An 18,376-nucleotide genomic window follows, 5' to 3' on the forward strand; every position below is an offset into this window, starting at 1 on the left:
AGAAAACTTAGCATTTTCAGTTTTTTGACAGTTTTTAGTATTTCAGAATAAACTGTCTCGGGAGACTCACTGATCATAAGGACACGTTTATACCACACTGTAAGACCAAGAATGCAGTGCAAACAGAAATACCGTGTTGACAATTTTCCACCATTTTTGTCGTATGCTCTCAGCATACGCTTGTACTTCACGTGGCTGTACAAAGTGGTTTAAAGCATGTTCAGTTATGTAACCTCTATGTGACCTAATCCATGATGACACGTTGAGCTGACATTTCAGCAACTGCTGAAATGTCCACGGGGACCCATTGTTATCAGATAAGGAATGTTGATGTGAATAAATGATTATATGACCCTTGAGGTGTTTATGGCTGTTATAGTGCATCTAATTTAAGACTAAGATAAGAATGGATAGACGACGCTATTTAATTTATTTGTTTACTTATAGTACCAGCTGGGGCTTCTCTCACATATTTTCAATCCTTCAAAGTCCTTCACTCAAAGAAATAACTTCTAAGAGAACTTAGGCTAACATATCTTTGAGGTTCGTTGTTATCTTCAGAGCAGAGCTGAACCATTAAGGATTTTGGTCTTAGCCCTAATATTTTATCGTAGCTCAGGGCATAGGCATATGTAGTAAGCTTTTTTTATCAGTGTTGGAGGAAAGCATCAAGTCTATCCTAGCAATTGTGGTGCTTATTTACCTTTGCATTAATAGTGTTATTGTTATTGCTTCTAGACTATTCTTATTACCTTAGTTGCACAAAGGTTTTAACAGTCTTTGAAACTTAGTATTTCACCTTGCTACATTTGAAAACTGACTGTCTCCAAGTGTTTATCCATAACCAAACAGTGAGCAAAGGCTCGTTTCATGAGTGCAGCAATTTGAATGATTTCGTCCCATCTGCTACCCTTAAACAGGACAAGTCTCTGACAAATTATACAAGCGAATGAAGCTATTACCATGACCAGCTGAGACCAGCTGTTTTTGGATGGACTAAAGTTACCTATAACATGCGTATTGTAACTGTGTAGGCCTGTTAGCTTGAACATTCAATTGCTAGAATTAGTACAAAAAGCATGTTTATTGTGTCAACACCATTGGTTTCGACATTTGTGTTTATCAATTCTAAAATTATTACAATTTACCAAGTTTTAGTTTTTTTAATGTTTATTGTGCATGTTACAGAAAAAACTTCGCTTTCTCTATTGCAGTAACGTCTTCTGGTACATCTGCTGATGTGGTTGATCGCTTCCAGAAGGTTGGGGCAAAGCTGAACGGTTATGGAGTGCACTTTGGAGTGGTATGTATTAACTTGCTAAGTTAGGTGAATGAATCTGAACAATTTGGAACAGTTTGGGAAATAGAAAAGGTTGAAATGCATGTAATGTTAGTGTTGTGGTGAACTTTGTTATCCTGATAACGGAGATCAGAATAAAAAGCTGTTATACACTAAGATTAAGATGCATTCAAGTGTCATTGGAATACTTTTATATATCTGAATAATGCCGTTCCTATAAATACTGAAAGAAATAAAGTCGATCATGAGAACTTGAGTGAAACTATAATTAATGAAATCAGACTTTTGTTAACACTTTGAAGCCTAATCTATATATTATATATAAATCTGAGTGTCTGTCCGTCTGTGATTCGATCTGTCCAGCTTTAGCTATGAACGTCTTGGAATGAAAAATACAAATCGCAGAAGATTTGATGCCATTCACCAGGCAATAAGCTAACCAATTGAGCTATGCAAGATGTATTGGATTCATCGAGTGATATGAATGGTTATTTAGATTAAAATACACATAGCGAGTCTGCCTTACGTTATGGCACAACATCTTATTAGTAAGTTCACATCTCTTATTAGTAAGTTTAACAATACAGATATGTACTAGCTTGCTCAACTGTGCTAATGGCACATTGCCATTAGCAATTGGCAATGTGCCAGGCTAATGACAAGTGACAGGTAACAGCATCACCTGCCTTTGTTTATAAGTTGTTTTTAATATCCATGCAATGCTGAGCATTCGTTAAGCCTGGTTTCCATATGACAGCGCAACGTGAGCGGCCCAGTGATCGTACGCAATGTATTTCTTGGGTGCGATGCAGTGTTTCCATATTGTGCGTAGGCGCCATGCTTGCATTGGACAGTGTGGGTAATTTCCTTGCTTTTTCGTAGGAGAGACCGATTTCTTCGGAAAAACAGCCCTCCGTTGCGATATTGCGCTGTCATATGAAAACCAGGCAGACTCTTTCGTACGGGAGACCGATTTCTTCGGAAAACAGCCATCGATTTGACCTGTGGGATAGGTTGAAAAGGTCGAGCGGTGTATTGTGGGATACATCATCGTGCGCACTCGTCGCAAGGATCCATTCTGTTGGATCCTTGCGATCAGCGTACGCGCATCGCGCGATCGTCGTGTGTTGACGTTTCCATATCACAGCCGGCCTACGCACGACGTTGTGCGCCTTGTTGCGCGCCTTGCGCTGTCATATGGAAACCAGGCTTTAGTCTTGTAAACCTATATACAAGCAAGTCTCATGATTCTAGACTATTAGCAACTCTCAATCGACTATGAAAGCAGTTAGGACAACACAACTCCTTTTGAACTAAATATAATTTTGAAGCTCGAAGCTTGTAGAACACAATTAAAAACAGAAATCAAATAGAGTAAATAATTCTTTTTTCACACTCTTTCAAAGGAATGATGATTTATAGGTAACTGTGGTAACATATTGGTTGATGCACACCGATTCTGATAGAGTGTATATTTGTTATGAATAGAAAAACAAATTGTCTTAGTAAAAAGCTCTTGTTTCTGAGGAGGAAAATCTTTCTAGCTTTGTCTATTTTTGAGAATTTTTTTCTTAGAAGAATTTCAATCAGCTTGTCATTAGAAACTAGTGTTCTGTCAGCAGCCATTTTTCATTTCTAGGTTGGTTAGAAGAGCTGTCGGTATTTTGGCGATATCTCAACAACTCATAGTCCGTTCAACTTGAAACTTTAGAATTATACTGTAAATGTATTCAGCACAAAGCGACCGAAATTTAATAATCATAGCGTAATCCGGAAGTACAGATAAAGCAAAACTATGCAGCTGAGTTAACTCAGTCGTGAGATTAGGGAAAAAACAATTCCCCAAATTATCCTGGGCCCATAAATCCGCGTTTTACTTATTTATTGATAAAATTTGAGTAGCTCTTCAAAGTTGTATGAGGCTATGCATACAAACAAGTTTTTTGACAGTGATGACAACTCCATTGTTAATGTTTTTAGGGGTGTAGAATTTTCATGTAAGGCTGAAAACTATAGATTATTTGAGCAACTATATCATAGATAGTGAGGCTAATGCAACAATAATACTTAGTTTTCAATGGCCGCTGAATTTTATCTGCTCAATAAACGAATCACACACAAATCAATTTTTATAGTTATGACAACTCCTGATGATTATGCATGCTCTCATCTTGCCTTTTAACCTATGCACTATTTGTACTATACCACTTGTACTATAAGTACAATTATGTAAGCCTACTTCTTTGTACTAATTCTTTTCTAAAATCCCCCGTTTATTTGTTACTAACATCCTTCTAGACCCTGATGTTAAAGATCCACCCCTGTCACCTTGTCAAACCTCACCTATAATACTTTTGGGAAGCTTTATGTAATGGTTGCACTACTAATTGCTGCTATATGCAGTAGTTATCTTTCCCTGTCTTTGTATTGCAGTATAACTGTGTGTCGAATCCAACCCCTGAGCATTGCTCTGATGGACAATCCCATGGTGTAGCAGCATATCTGTATGTATGACTCCCTCCTTTTTAACCATTTGTTCTTCCTCTTAGAGACTTCTTTCATTATACCATTTTAGCAGTGCACATTCTTCATTTTGTGAACGCTTGTTTACTCCTAAACAGTTGTAGTAGCAAAACAATCGAGCTTTTGAAACTAAACATTCAAGTGCATTGTCAATACGCGCCTTGAGATATTATTTCTCTGCGCAAACTCTACACACTAAGTTAATTTATTCTGAGCCCTGCGTCATATGTCAAAGCTGTCGTATGTCAAAGCTTCATATGTCAAAGCTTCATATGTTAAAGCTGTCGTATGTCAAAGCTTCATATGTCAAAGCTGTCGTATGTCAAAGCTGTCGTATGTCAAAGCTTCATATGTCAAAGCTGTCATATGTCAAAGCTGTCGTATGTTAGAGTCGATATTCTTATATGTATACACTGTAAATTGTTTAATTTGTTCTGCCTCCTACAAACCTATGGTAACTCCCTAGTATATTCTGTATGCACAGAATTACAAATGAAAATTTAAGTGGATGCATTTTATAAAGCTATGCAAAAGTCTAATTGTAAATATGTACTGTACATTATATGGGGAAAAAACTAAGTTGATAAAAAATTTATCAGTAAAAATGGCTTTTATTGTTCTTTGACTTTAGAAACACATGGATGAGTGTGTAGGTTTAGTAATCCATAGTTGACAAAGGTATATAGGCCTATGGCTAAAACTCACTACTGCTACTCAATGCTACTACTCAGTACGACTACTATGCAAGTGATGTAACAGGCGATGGATAATAACGACTAACATGTTCATCACTACTATACAACTGAATATTCTGTAGGAAAGGAGAGCACACTTCAGAATTACCCATCAGCGCCCTGTTCGATGAATATTCTATAATCTCCAATTCTCTTCAGTAAGTTGTCTCTCTTATCAAGTTATCGACTGCTTTTTCTACAGCAGCATGTTTTTCTACAGCCAAGCATAATTATATTAATTATAAATTGCCAAATTATATTGTCCTTTGTAAAAATAAAAAACCAAGATTGACGGGGAGATAAATATAGCAATTTTTTACTTTAGTATCCTAATACATGTATTAATATTATTAATGATAACGATAACGATAGCTCTAACAGTTGAGCAGTAAGTTCTATATAGCAGAAGAAAGGTAAAACTAGTGCTAAAGGGGAGAATACACCTAACTGCAAGCTTATCACAGAAATAAGTGAGTTAAACCAAGTGCTGCGATGTAGTTCAAGACATGTGAGTGAATGTTTTGTTATGCGTGACAAGAAGAGAAACGATGATCTGGTTTTAAAAATGCAGCCACTATATTCACAAAATTTGGAAGATGTACATTTGTAAGCCCTGTTCTTTAGGTTTCTGTTATATATAGCACTAAATACTGACTATTACTAAGTCTCCATACAATATAGCGACACACCCCCATATGGGGCTGCAATGCCATCATGGAAACAGCCGTATCTCTCTCATTGTATTGTGATTCAATGTCGCTGTTTAGCAGTGAAACACCTGTACACCGTGCCATCTTTGTGCCATGGAACCGGCCTTAGCAACTGACAGCATAGGTCTTGCTCTCCCATTGTTTCCTATGAAGAAATAACGGAACATTTCCCTAGACCAATTCCATATATTCTGGACACTACATTTGATGAACATAAGTCATGGTAGATTTTTGTTGGAACAACATAGAACTGATTTGCTGCTTATTATAGGTAGCAACTGATAGTGTTTAGCTTCCACTAATATTTCATGGCTGTGGAGTTGTCCATTTAGCAAAAAAATTTTAAAAAGTACCCCTTCTGGACACTACTCGATAGAACTGTGAAATTTGTTTTCGATTTTCAATGTCAGAATTTATCGAATCGCCCAGGTTTGCCAAAATTAAACTTGGTTTACATTGGAGTAGCACAAACCAGCTTCGCAATGATGTATATTTCGACCGGTTTTAACCAATTCTAGACCGAGTACTTGCAAAAAATGAACACACCATACCTTCTGGACACTAAATTCTGGACACTACAACTTTGTCCACTATGTATTGTCTATAGAAATTGACTTTTCTTAGCTGAACAGTTAGTTCTTAACAGGACTTTATTAGCTGTATTTATTACCAGGAGTTGATAAATTTATTTACAACATAATATAAGAGGACAAAAAATGTTCGAATATTATTATGACTAATAAAAATGTAAGTTTATGATAAAATTATTTTTTAAAGCAGCATGACCAAAAAAACGTAATTAATTTAAAGAATTTAAAGTCCTTTTTCTTGTATTGCTCGCTAACAACTTGGGAGTTTTCAAGTTCGTAAGATAGAAGCGAAGCATCGTTAGGGCTTATAATTGGCACCGCAGCCAAAATAAAATTGGCATGAACGAGTTGAGGCTTGTCCTTGGCAGGCATTTGTAGGTTCCATTTGATGTGGCAGTCATGAAATTAACATGTATCTCATTTTGATCACTGTTGATTTTCTCGATTGATCCTATATATGCTCCACATTCATAAGCTACAGCTACCAGTTTCCCAATAGCGAAGCGCTTAGGAAGACTAACATTGCAACCAGGAGAAATAACCACAGTTGCAGGTGCCAATGTACGGGATGTGGAGCTGGCGTTATTGGGATGGTTTTGAGAAAATTTGTTTTAGTTTCAACGTTGAATGTATGAGTGGTTGAGCAACCAGTGCAGCGACAAAAAGAATTTCGGTTGCCGTCTTTGGTTTGACGTAGTGAACGCCATGGGTGCTAGGCAGAATTTATATTCCTTCCCAGAGCTTGTCAAATCCTCGCCTTTGGTGTTCTGCAGCAATGTCTTCTTTTAACACAAATGTGACATCGACAGCCTGGTTTGAAAATGCAGCCGCATTGAAAAATTCAACGGCATTCCTCGCTTCAACTTTACCAGCTTTCACACGTGTCCATACATATCTTTTCACACACTCATCCACCCCATCAACCGTGCCTTTGCCATGGCTGGTAGCAAAGTAGTTCCACTCAAGTGAAGCATCGAGTGTCTTTTGTACATGATACAGATTAGAAAAAATATATTTTGACTTGAACAACAATAATAATAATTGAAGAGATTACTAGTTTCGGCTATCATGAGTAGAAAGCGATTTGTTTGATGTTTCCCCTAAAAGTTTCCTAGACTGTTTTGTCTCTCCCTCAACAAATAATCTCTTCACCACTCAATAATCAGAGTAAATGTTGAGTGCAACTATCTATATATAAATATTTCTCAAAGTATGTGTGTGGATATCTGTGTGTCATTCCGGCTATAGATATAGCTTTAGCACACGCTGATTATTTTACAGATGCGGCCACGCTTCACGACGCCCCTATTAAGAAATATTTTTTGTGAGGTTCAATTACTATATTCTTTCGGCTCGTACAAGTATACTGTATTTGTGAGAAGAGCCTCGAAATTCTCTCACATTTTGGTCATACAACATACGATATCTCATTTTTACATTTGTACTAGTATTGAGAGATAATAGTATCCTCGTATTCAAAGTTTTGATGGCTGTCTTCTGGTGGAACAGTAACCTGTTTCAAACACACACACTTCTATGCAAGAATTTCAATTACAAAAAACGAATATTTTGTGTAAGTTTTATGTATGTACCTCCCAAGTTAGAAAACAGATAATCACTTATGTTTATGGCATTATAGCCAATTCAGATTTTCGTGATTACACAAATAAGTAAAATAGCAGCACTCACTCTGATGGTGGAGAAAGTAATAGTTTTGTAAGAGTAAGGAATGTTGTAGAGGATCGTTATAGCTTTGTAGTGATCATAGCTTCACATCGCTTTATCAATACACAAAGTATAGATACATTGAATTTATTGCATGGCAGCGTTTTTTAACATATTGGAGTTCTAAATAAAATATGTAACAAAACTGTTTTAGATAATTTGAAATTGAAAAAATATTGTTTACATATCATGAAGCAATATCCACATTTTTCAGTAAAATGGATGGCCGTCGGCCGATAGCTAAATTTGTACATGGATGTTATACAAGAATTGTTATTATTAATTCAACATATTCAGGATTTTTATTTTGTTTTCCCAGTTCGTAATAATTGTATCATTAACGAATCATCCTTTATTGTAATCATAGCAAAACCGACTTAATTTAGCTATACTTGCTAATTATTTCACTTTTATATCTAAACCCTTTTATAGTTGTATTGTTTTTTTGTAATTTATTTGACCTGCACTAAACCTTTTCCTCATGATATGAATTTTGAAAGTTACGGTTTGACAAAGTTAGAAAACCTTTACAGTTGTTTTTATTTTCTATTAAATTATTTCAACTACACAACACTTTTCTCATGATATGTAGTTTGAAAGTTAGAATGGCACGTGTTGTTATATGTTGAATAAAAATCAATTTTTCTCGGTAAAGGCTTTTTTTATTTATGTTGTTTTAGTTTTTTTCTTGATTCATTTGAACTGCAGAAAAAATATTTTCTCATTAAATGAAGTTTAAAAGTTAGAATGGTAAATATTGTATATGGTATGTTAAATACAAATAAATTTTCTTACCAAAGACTTTTTTATTACCCAGGCAACGCCGGGTAGCACAGCTAGTTCTTCTATATGTCTAGGACCTTATAACAATGCTCCGATTACATTTGTAAAATATTAATAACAATTTGAAGCTACAGCTTTCTCACTTCTGGACACTACAGTTTCTTTTGGACACTACAATGTTTTGGACACTACCAAAATGAATACCATTTTTTTAAACTGCTGAATTACTGTGAAACAAAAGTTTTGCTATTAAAATTTTTTATAGAGGGTGCTAACAGAGGATTTAAAGAAAAAAAATTTTTGAATAGTGTATGCGAGAAATATCGAAACTTTTAAAGGTTTTCCCTTCTGGAAACTACACGGGTTCATGTGTTTTTCTTGTGTTTATATTTTCAAGGATTAAAATTGAGAATGACATTTTTTCTATTTTATGTGATTGCTGATAATGTTAGCATGCATTATAATTCATAGTGTCTTTGAGAACAATTGTATAGTTACACAACATGACCATAAGGGATATCAATGTTTTTTAGATTTTAGCTCTTTTCCTGAGACACCAACTTTGATACCCTATATATATTTATGTGGCAACATGAGGTTTAAAAAAATAATAGCATCATGACCTGCAGACTTTTAGCTTCATTTTGATACCCATATTGTTAGTGTACCTTGAATTTGAAAAATCTTCACTGAGGTTGACGTTCATACGGAATTGGCCCCTACGAAATCATGATCTGCTTGTTGGCCCAGTGTAGTGCTTCGGCACCCAGATGTCGCTATCACTGAATGACAACTTAGTAATTAGAGACTCACAAGAGTGAGTATATTTTTAGTTAGCCCAGTAGTATTTGTAGGTCACTCTACGATTAGTCCAGTAGTATTTGTAGGTCATTCTACGATTAACCCAGTAGTATTTGTAGGTCATTCTACGATTAACCCAGTAGTATTTGTAGGTCATTCTACGATTAAAGATAATATTTAAAAAAGGTAGCTTTTAGATTATATCACCACGTCATGATTTGTCGTTCCAGGAATGTAAAGTCAGCTGTGAACTTTCTTGGAAATGTGTCATGTTATCAGCAGATGAAAATGTGGGGTGATGCTTATAACTGAAATGATTGACCAAGTTTTACAAACCTACTCGAAGTTTGCAAGTGACATCATAATCAGTTACTTGGAAAGCCACAATGAAACTTGATTAACGAAGCGCATGGTTGTTATCTAATCTGATGAGTAAAGCTTTTTTCCCCGGAGGAATGTTGTGACTGGCAGCGGTTCAGTAATAGTTTTACCATTACTTGTAACTTTGTGCAGCTGGAAAAACAGTCACATTAATAAAAATACCTTACATAAACTGATAAACTAGTCTATAGAAGTTATTGAATATTATTCACACCATCCTAATTAACGATCTCTCAGACTGTTTGATACGTTGTTCTTCTCTGTCTACCACACATTCGGACAAGCTGCAAGGCGGTTGAGTTGCGGGGGTGGTAGAGTGTCAGTGTAGTGAGCCAAAAGTCCTGAGTTTGAATCTCGTTGAAAGCAATTTTTTATACCTTTCAAGTGTGGTTTCAGACAAAATTTGGTGCATCAGAGTTCAATTCCCGGGCAAAGCCGTTTTTTCCTAAAGCTCTTGGTTTCAGACGGACGAACACGGCTCATGTTATAGTAAAGATTTGTGAACTAGGCTTACTTTGCTGACGAGTGTGTCCTTGAACTATTGAAGCAGCTTGCGTGTTTCACTGGTAATGCTTACACTGCTAGCAAGTCATCAGGAGCTATCTGATTATTCCAATTTTGGATTATCTCAAGCCAGCTCGCCGTGTCATATGACAAACAGTTTCATTAGAAATCAACGACTTTTAAAAGCTTCATTTGAAAATCTACTACAAAGTGAAAATAATTTGGAATTGATTTAAGTTTCATCATTTGTTCATAGCCGTTTAAAAATGTTCCAGATTGTTACAACTAGAATAAGCTTGTTTTGGCAATGATCTTCTAACCCTGAATTTCTTTTATCTTCATATCTGTAGCTCTTATTAACATTACTAGCGATTTACTTTTTTCAGTTCCTTATCTACTACCACATCTTTCGCGTATGCTTGCAACTAGTTCCCTAGTTTCTCTGACACGATGTGCTCAGTCAACTTTGACACTTGTCTGGTAATTAATAGTAAAAATCTGAAATGTTCCTCTATTCACATGAATGTTATTCTTGTGTCAACACACTTGTATGACTGCACCCCAGATAGATAGGTTTGCTATATTCTAAATCTCATGTATTCGAACGATCAGCCAATGAGAAGTTCTGTAACATTAGAGATGCCTACGCAACCCAAACATTTGTGATATCTTACCTCAGCAGGCCACATGTTGTTCAAGAATGCAAATCTCAGTTCAAGCCACAGCCATGTTAAATAGCTTGTGCTGCACAGGCTGGTATATATAAATATATATGAATAAAAATATATAAATAAAATACATAACTATAAAAACTGTACATTTCATAAAAGCTGACCTTATCGGTGATGTCATGACATCGTGTGATGATGTCATAATTCGTCGACAGAATATCTGTCTGCATATAAAAATGTCAGCCTAAACATCCTGTGATTAGTTTATCAGGCTGAACTTCTTAGCAAGCAGTTGAGGCTAAAATTATGGGTTTTGATGAGCCCACTAAATCTAATTGCAGAAATTGGATCAACAGATTTTAATTGATTAAAAACTGCTGTAAACAGAAAACCCGTGATAGTCACCTGCGAAACGGATGTTATATAGTACAAAGGTCAATAACTCACTACGTATTGCTTGATGAGCAACATGTGCCCTTTCAATTGTTACATCACATTTTGCTTATCAATTCTGTCAGCCAGCATGTGCAGTGGTTATTAAACTCAGGTAGTTATTAAAAACTAATGAAATGTGTAAAACTACATATAAAACTACCTATAAGCTGTTTGGAAAACGAACTACAAAGCTAATAATGAAACTTTCTTCAAGTAGTTCAAATGGGTTCGTCTGTGTAGACATTTGTTGAGCCTATTATAGGTAAAGTACTGTATTAAATTACACATCGATGAACTCTATGTACCTATCACAGTTGGCATGCGGGCAACTAGTAATACGTATGCATATTCTATTTGGACCGCTATGATCCAGGACTTTACATCCGACTCAAGCAGCCTTACCAGCATGCGCAGAGACCCTATGAGGTGGCATATGTATACATTGAATAGAGTAAAACCAGATGACAGTTTGCAGCGGTATTTACAACGCAGCAAACTGTCATCTGGTTTTACTCTATTCAATGTATACATATGCCACCTCATATGGTCTCTGCGCATGCTGGTAAGGCTGCTTGAGTCAGATGTGTGGAGTTTTCTTACCCTTTTATTGCAGCCTACTCCTTACGCAAGAGGTGCCTATGCTGCAGACAGTCCAGGAGTTGACCTCTTATATACAGCAAACGCCTGTTTTCCTTCTGGCTATCGTTAAGGGTGTAGGCTGCCGGGGTGAGTAGACTGGTTACATGTTCTATGTTAGCATGTTACGTTTTACAAGACGTTTCTCACTGAGCAATGTCAAGTGTTTGGTTTTCAATATGGCTTTAGACGGAGAATACTGTCAAACCTGAACATATGAAGTTGTCATTTGTTAAAACCATTGTATGTCGGAGCAAACATTCTTGTAAGACTGCACAGTAAGTCGTCGACTTACGACCGCATTTGGTTCCGGCGGGCCGGTCGTAAGTCGATTCAAACGTATGTCGATTCTGTATATTGTGTCGATTCTAATCTAACTTAAATGAATTTAGCTTACCAAACACATACTTGAAGGAAGTTTTAGTATGTATTTTAGTAAACCTCAAACTTTTAACTAAGATTTTATCATTTATCTGCTCGCAAATCCGTTTTTACCATAAGGAATAACGCTGAACTCGCCATGGCGAGCAACGTATATCTCTTAATAGCGTATATAGTCAGTACACAAGCTGCCAAATTTTAATTTTGAAAAAAATTATTGTTATCGTGTAGCAGATAAAATTCGCTTTATCGAAAAAACACCAAAAAGGTTTAGCGAAAATAACGAAGAACGACTCGCACTGAACTGCCTGACCTTCCCACGAATGTGGTCGTATTAAAAGTACATTATATAGGAGTAACTTTAATATACTTTAGAATACTGTGGTTTATGCCTGTGTTAGTTTAAAGCTTCTCCTTTGGCACTCAAAAATATTATTTTAACTGACTTGAAATATTACAATTAATCTTCAGAGAGTGCGCAAAATAATTATGCTTTGGTTTGTTTGGAGTTATCTGTTATATTAACAAAATATTACAACAGCTTTTCTTGTAATATACAGTAGATGCCCCTACTACATCAATTATCCGTCCTGAGAAAGTCTATGTTATAGGAATGTTACGTTTATTTGATACAGTAGACACTCCTACAACGTCAATTATGCATTCCGAGAGCATTCACGAAATAGTGATTTTGCATAATTTCATGAACATTAAAGTACATGCAAATAGCATGATCCGTTCCAAGGTCTTCTCAAACTCACCATTCAAAATGGAAAAAACTAAACTCAACTTTCCTAATTTAATGGGTGTACATTAATTGGGGTATTATTGTGTTGTATCGACAACTTTTTATTTTTTATTATTATCACTTACACTTGGTTTAGGGTCGATGATTACGGTAGTTTTACGATACCCTAGGACACTTACATGTATATTTCGCTAGTATTTAGTTTCGTGAGTAGCATACAGAGTAAAAGTTCGCTGCAACTTAATTTCGCAGCTCTGATGAGTGCGAAAATATAGTGATGTGAAAATAAATGCAGTGGAACAATTACAGGCTTGTATTCACTGGTTGTAAGTTGGGACGGCTAATGTTAGGCGACTAGTTATGAACACCTGGTGGTGTTGAGGGAGGCGGTGTAAGCCCCCAACAGGTTTCTCTTATGTAAGGCCTCAGCCGGGCCTCTCACGTGAAGTTTTAAAAATTTTTATCGGAACGTATCAACATTTTTCTATTTTTTGAGATTTGTTTTGTTTTCGGTGATGTGACTGACGAGACGTTTTTAAATCAAAATAGGCAAAACTTGACCGCAGTTAAAACGCTCAGAAAAAAGACATCTTTTTCTTTTGAGCGTTTTAACAAAGATCAATTTTGCCGATTTTATTTTAAGTTCATACGGAGGTTTTCACGCTTTCGATGGGACATGGCCAAGCGGATGTTTGGTAAAACTTGATATTTTGCAAACCTTTATAAAGGTCGTTAACAAGAGTATTTTGCCACTGATGATGATAATAATGAGGCGTAAGAACTACTAAAAGTTGATGTTTGTCTCTATGGCTTGGAATGAAATGATATTCTACAGCGATAAAAATCGTCTCCATAGCCGTTGGGCAAATAACTTTTCGAATAAATGATGTTGAGGTCGAGTTATCTGAAGCAATTTATCATTGCGTGGGAACAGACCAAACAAATCTATTCGAGTTAATCTTGCGTTTGAGATGAAATGTTACATTTTATCCGAGGGCGAGTTATCCGAGTTTGACTGTACTTAGCTGCAGAAAGTTCCTAATAAGTTGGGGCGGCTCAGCTGGCCAGCTGCCCCAGGGAATACAGGCCTGGGAACAAACATAATTAGATTCCTCAGGTTCAGTTCACCGATGAGAAAAAAATTCAATTTGGGACTGGTTTGTAATTGTGAACCGCAGGTAGAATGATGTGGGCGAGATCGATAATGAAATTTGATCGCTTGTTGCCATTTGTTTCTTGGACTATCAATGAACATAGCTATTTAATTTCACGTTTTCGCTCGTTCGTTATGATAGTTTAGTTTCGCACATGGAATTTTTTTTTGCGAGGATGACTCCTCGAAAACACGAAAGTTAGATGAGGCGAATACATGAGTGTCCTAGGGTAAGTTAAGGGGAGTGCGCAACTTCAATGTTTATTTAAATCGATTTTGCTCGCAGTTTTTTCTTCCCAGCAAGCTCTATTCTAAAGTTAATTTGCCTAAAGTAAAGTAAAAAATGTACATTTGCTATGAGTGGACCGTCTGTCTGTTCGTCAGTCCATCCAAAATCATGGTTAGGAGTTAGAATAAAAGATTGATTTGTTGTGTCTCCCAAAAGGGGCAAGAGAGGAAACGGTGCTTTTAAGGCTAACTATGGTAAACTCGCTATTCAAATCCAATTTGAGACCTTGCACTAACCTGGCGCTTTATGTTATACGGAATCGTTTACGATACAAAAACTTTACATAAATTCCTTTAGTTCTTTACGCAAAGGAAGTTTACATTATAATGGCAATATCGACCTCTATGCTTTCACAGAAACTGGCAAACATATGCTGTGACACTCAACAGATTATTCCTTAAGAAAAATAAAAGAACTCTCGATACACATATAATTTACTGTACTTGTCATTTTGAGTGAGGTCTCATGCTCTTCTGGTAACCTTGACCTTTTGGTCAAAAACTTAAATATGGCTGCCCTTTCCTTTTTCAATCAAATCGAACTGCGAGCCTTGCATTTGACTGTAATATGCAGCAGTGACTTAGATCAGAAACAGATGATTGGTTTCTAGAATAATGGTGTCAAAGAGTGTCAAGGTCACTATAGTGTGGTTAATAGTTTGAGTATTATAGTATGAGTAATGATAGCATTAGTGAAGCAGTTGAATTTACTTAACAGTTCATCATTAGTTTTAACATAAAATTTTTAATTTAATTTTTAATCTAGTTTTTCATCATTTAAGCTTTATCATTAGTATTAAAGTTATAAAATAATTAAAGTTTACTTTTGAGCTAGGATCAGTGCTGCGCATATTTAATCTAACTGCATTAATGTTATCACTCTCTTTTCTGAGACACTGGCTCTCAGGTTATCCATTGCATGCTGTGTTGACCAGTGAGCGTTCTATTTGCTGACCACCCACTGGCAGTATGTAGTATTTTATATCCTGTCAAAAAGCTCATCAGTTTTTTGTCATCAGGCTTTGGCAATTTTTTTATAAATGTTGGTTTGTAATCTTTTGTAGAGCATGCTCATTATATGGAGTTGGCCAAAGCCTCTATGGATGCTGGCATAAAGCTATCCTTTGCACATTCTACGACTGAGTCTATCTTGTCTTCATTCTCTTCACGGTTAGTTAAAGTTCACTTTAGTATACATGTAACATCAAAAGTTACATGTAACTTTTGAGATATACCGTAAAACCTCTATTTGAATGCCATGGCGCGCTATTTTTCAACCCTTCTATAGTGACAGTCAACTGAGGGTGGCATTCTAATAGAGGCTGGCATTCAAATAGAGGCTGGTGCTGTATTTTTTAAATAGCTTGTCAGAATTTAGGGAAGATATATTTAACTTTATTAAGGGCTAAATGAATTTTTCCTTCTCCAGCCTCCTTCAGGCGGAGCGACATTTATTCTTTTAGATACAAGAAATCTCCTAACTTACCTCCAACTCATTGTAGATGTATAAATAAATACAGTATTGGGAAGACAAATACAGTATGTATTGGGAAGACAAGAAATATCTCTACTAGTTGATATCTATTGCTTGCGATTAACCCGCAATGATATTATAGCCTTTGCCCTGTTTTTTAATTTGTTAGAGCTTTCAATTTGTCATTTCATTCTAAATTTGAAGGCATATTATTATTTTATAACTATATTTGGGTCTATCCATAATCACCATTGTTACAATTAGAGCAGAAATTTAATTATAAAATATTGGTATTGCATTTAAGATGATTTTAAATCAGATATTCTTATAGAGCTCAACAAGCTCTTTCGAATGATGTATAATATGTCACACTAAAGTTGATTTTCACTGAGAAATCCTTTACTTAGTGTGTCACTCGCGTTACATCAGAGAAATATGCATTTTGAAGAGCTAGTTGCTTATCCTTAAAACTCTCTGATTTAGTGGGAAGCACAATTATAAAAACTTATTTGTCTTATTTGAAAGCAGCTTGCTGACATAGTCACTAAACTTTATACAGATATTAGATTGTAGTGGTGAACTACATGCTTGTAAACATGTCACCGCTGTTACATCCAATTGTCACCATTGTTACGCTTCTTATATTCTGTAAACTTAAAAGTATTTAAGTTCACTGCAATGAGATCAATAATGGTATTAAAGCTAATGATTACAATATATATAGGCAAGCCTTAACTCGAAATGTTTTTTATTGGTTTCCAAGCACAAAATATAATACTATAGTAATAATACATGACAAACATGGTTAAGCTTAAATAACGTAAGATAAAAAAATGAATATTGATCATGTAATTGTGAGAATGTACTAAAAAAATGTTTTAAAGCAGTCTGCATGCTCTAAATCTTCTGTAAAACATTACTGACCTCTTTTAGAGAGAGTAGGACAAGACAGTGGCTTGGCTATGTGATGAAATTCTACCCATGCTATATTTTTGTATTAACAACAAAAGTGTTTTTTGGACTCACTCTTAAAAAAACTGCACTTCAGCTTCGAGGGCATCTACACTTTTTACCACTCCTACATAATGCCTAAAAGTTTTTTTCCAGGCAGCAATGTTAGCACAAAATCACTTTCATTCAATGTGTTTGCTAGCTATTTGATGGGTTCGGAATTGCACTCACTTTCTGGATCACTAATTGCATGGTCATAAGGATCCAAAGTAAAAGTTAAAACTTTTCAATGGCATTTATTTTTCTAGTTCTTTGTTTTATTTTATCTTTTCTCATCTCTAATGCCATCTTCCGACAATGATAGTCCAACTGTCATTGCTAGTTTATGGACGGTCTGGCGACCTTTGCTTGAGCTGTTTAGAAGTGCTCGATCAATCTTTTTACAGCCTTATCTTCAGATTGTGGGTTGCCAAATTGGGAAGTGGTTGCTACAAAAAATGAATTTAAACTTTAATAACATTGTTTTTTACAAAATACTTGAAACATTAACTTAAAACATCCATAATGTATGCAGATGTAGTAAAGCATTAAGTTTTTTGATAAAAAAATGAATGTACATACCTGGTAATTTTACTTTCAAAAGTGTTTTCCCGATCTCTGTATTGCTTAACTCTAATTCTTGCTTTTTCTCGAGTTTCCTTCAATTGATCTTCTGTAAGTTGAGCTCTTCTTTTTGTTCTACTCTTTTGATTCTGACTAGCTTGGGCAGTCAAATATCGAGTCTATTGTTTGGAACATTGGTGTATTTTGTTACGATATTTACGCATCTGTTCTGCTGACGTTGTCTTACCCATGTTGAAAACAGAAATGACCAGCAGACTTTCCACCGAACAATATTCTGTTTCAAACACTTTTTACAAGTTACTCCCATGAGTTAATTTGATTAAATTTTGAACCATTCTCAGTATCGGAGTGACACGTCTTAGTAATACATTTGTAAGGTAGCAACCTTTTGCTAACTTGCTAGAAGAAGCTTGTTAACTTCCCGCAATGGCTTAAATTTACAATATAATGAGTAACTCATACATGAGAACATCAACAACACCACAAGTTACTGTTAATTGTGAAATTCACTCAAATTAATCCTATAATCATATGAGTTGAGGGGTGTAACAATGGTGACAGTGTAACAGCGGTGACGCAAATTTTCGAAATATGTGCAACATTGAGCAAAACTGAAATTAGTTAAAGGTACAGCGTATAAAGTTAGTGTTGAAAACAAATTACTACTAATTTTGAACTAATAATACAAGTGTAGCAGAAACTTATTGATGTTTCCTGTCACCATTGTTACTCAAAACATGGCAACTTATAAAAGAGCCCCACAGCAATAGATCAGTACACACAGAACCAATTTATGCATTAACGGGCAGCAAAGCCATTGTGAAATCCATTACAATTAGATATTTGTGTTCAGAGTAATATGTATGCCGTGTACAAGCATCTCTATCTTGCCATTATGGCCATAAAGTATTTTGTGCATATACACTAATTTTATCAAACTATTAAAATATGATAGAAAAGCACT

At 35.6% G+C, this 18,376-nt stretch overlaps 1 protein-coding gene across 3 annotated transcripts in view; it reads left to right on the plus strand.

Annotated features, from left to right (window-relative positions):
* The window catches only part of LOC137396329 (thioredoxin domain-containing protein 16-like), a 53,910-nt gene that overhangs the window by 1,532 nt on the left and 34,002 nt on the right, over nt 1–18,376 (plus strand). For 2 of the 3 annotated variants that reach the window (XM_068082555.1, XM_068082556.1), the window contains exons 2-6: nt 1,215–1,303; nt 3,734–3,804; nt 4,641–4,715; nt 11,771–11,883; nt 15,428–15,533. In XM_068082555.1, coding sequence (XP_067938656.1) covers nt 1,215–1,303; nt 3,734–3,804; nt 4,641–4,715; nt 11,771–11,883; nt 15,428–15,533 — 454 coding nt within the window. The remainder of the gene's footprint in view (nt 1–1,214; nt 1,304–3,733; nt 3,805–4,640; nt 4,716–11,770; nt 11,884–15,427; nt 15,534–18,376) is intronic. The other variant, XM_068082558.1, reaches the window with a different exon arrangement.

The sequence above is a fragment of the Watersipora subatra genome, chromosome 5, assembly GCF_963576615.1.
Source record: "Watersipora subatra chromosome 5, tzWatSuba1.1, whole genome shotgun sequence".
NCBI lineage: Eukaryota > Metazoa > Bryozoa > Gymnolaemata > Cheilostomatida > Watersiporidae > Watersipora > Watersipora subatra.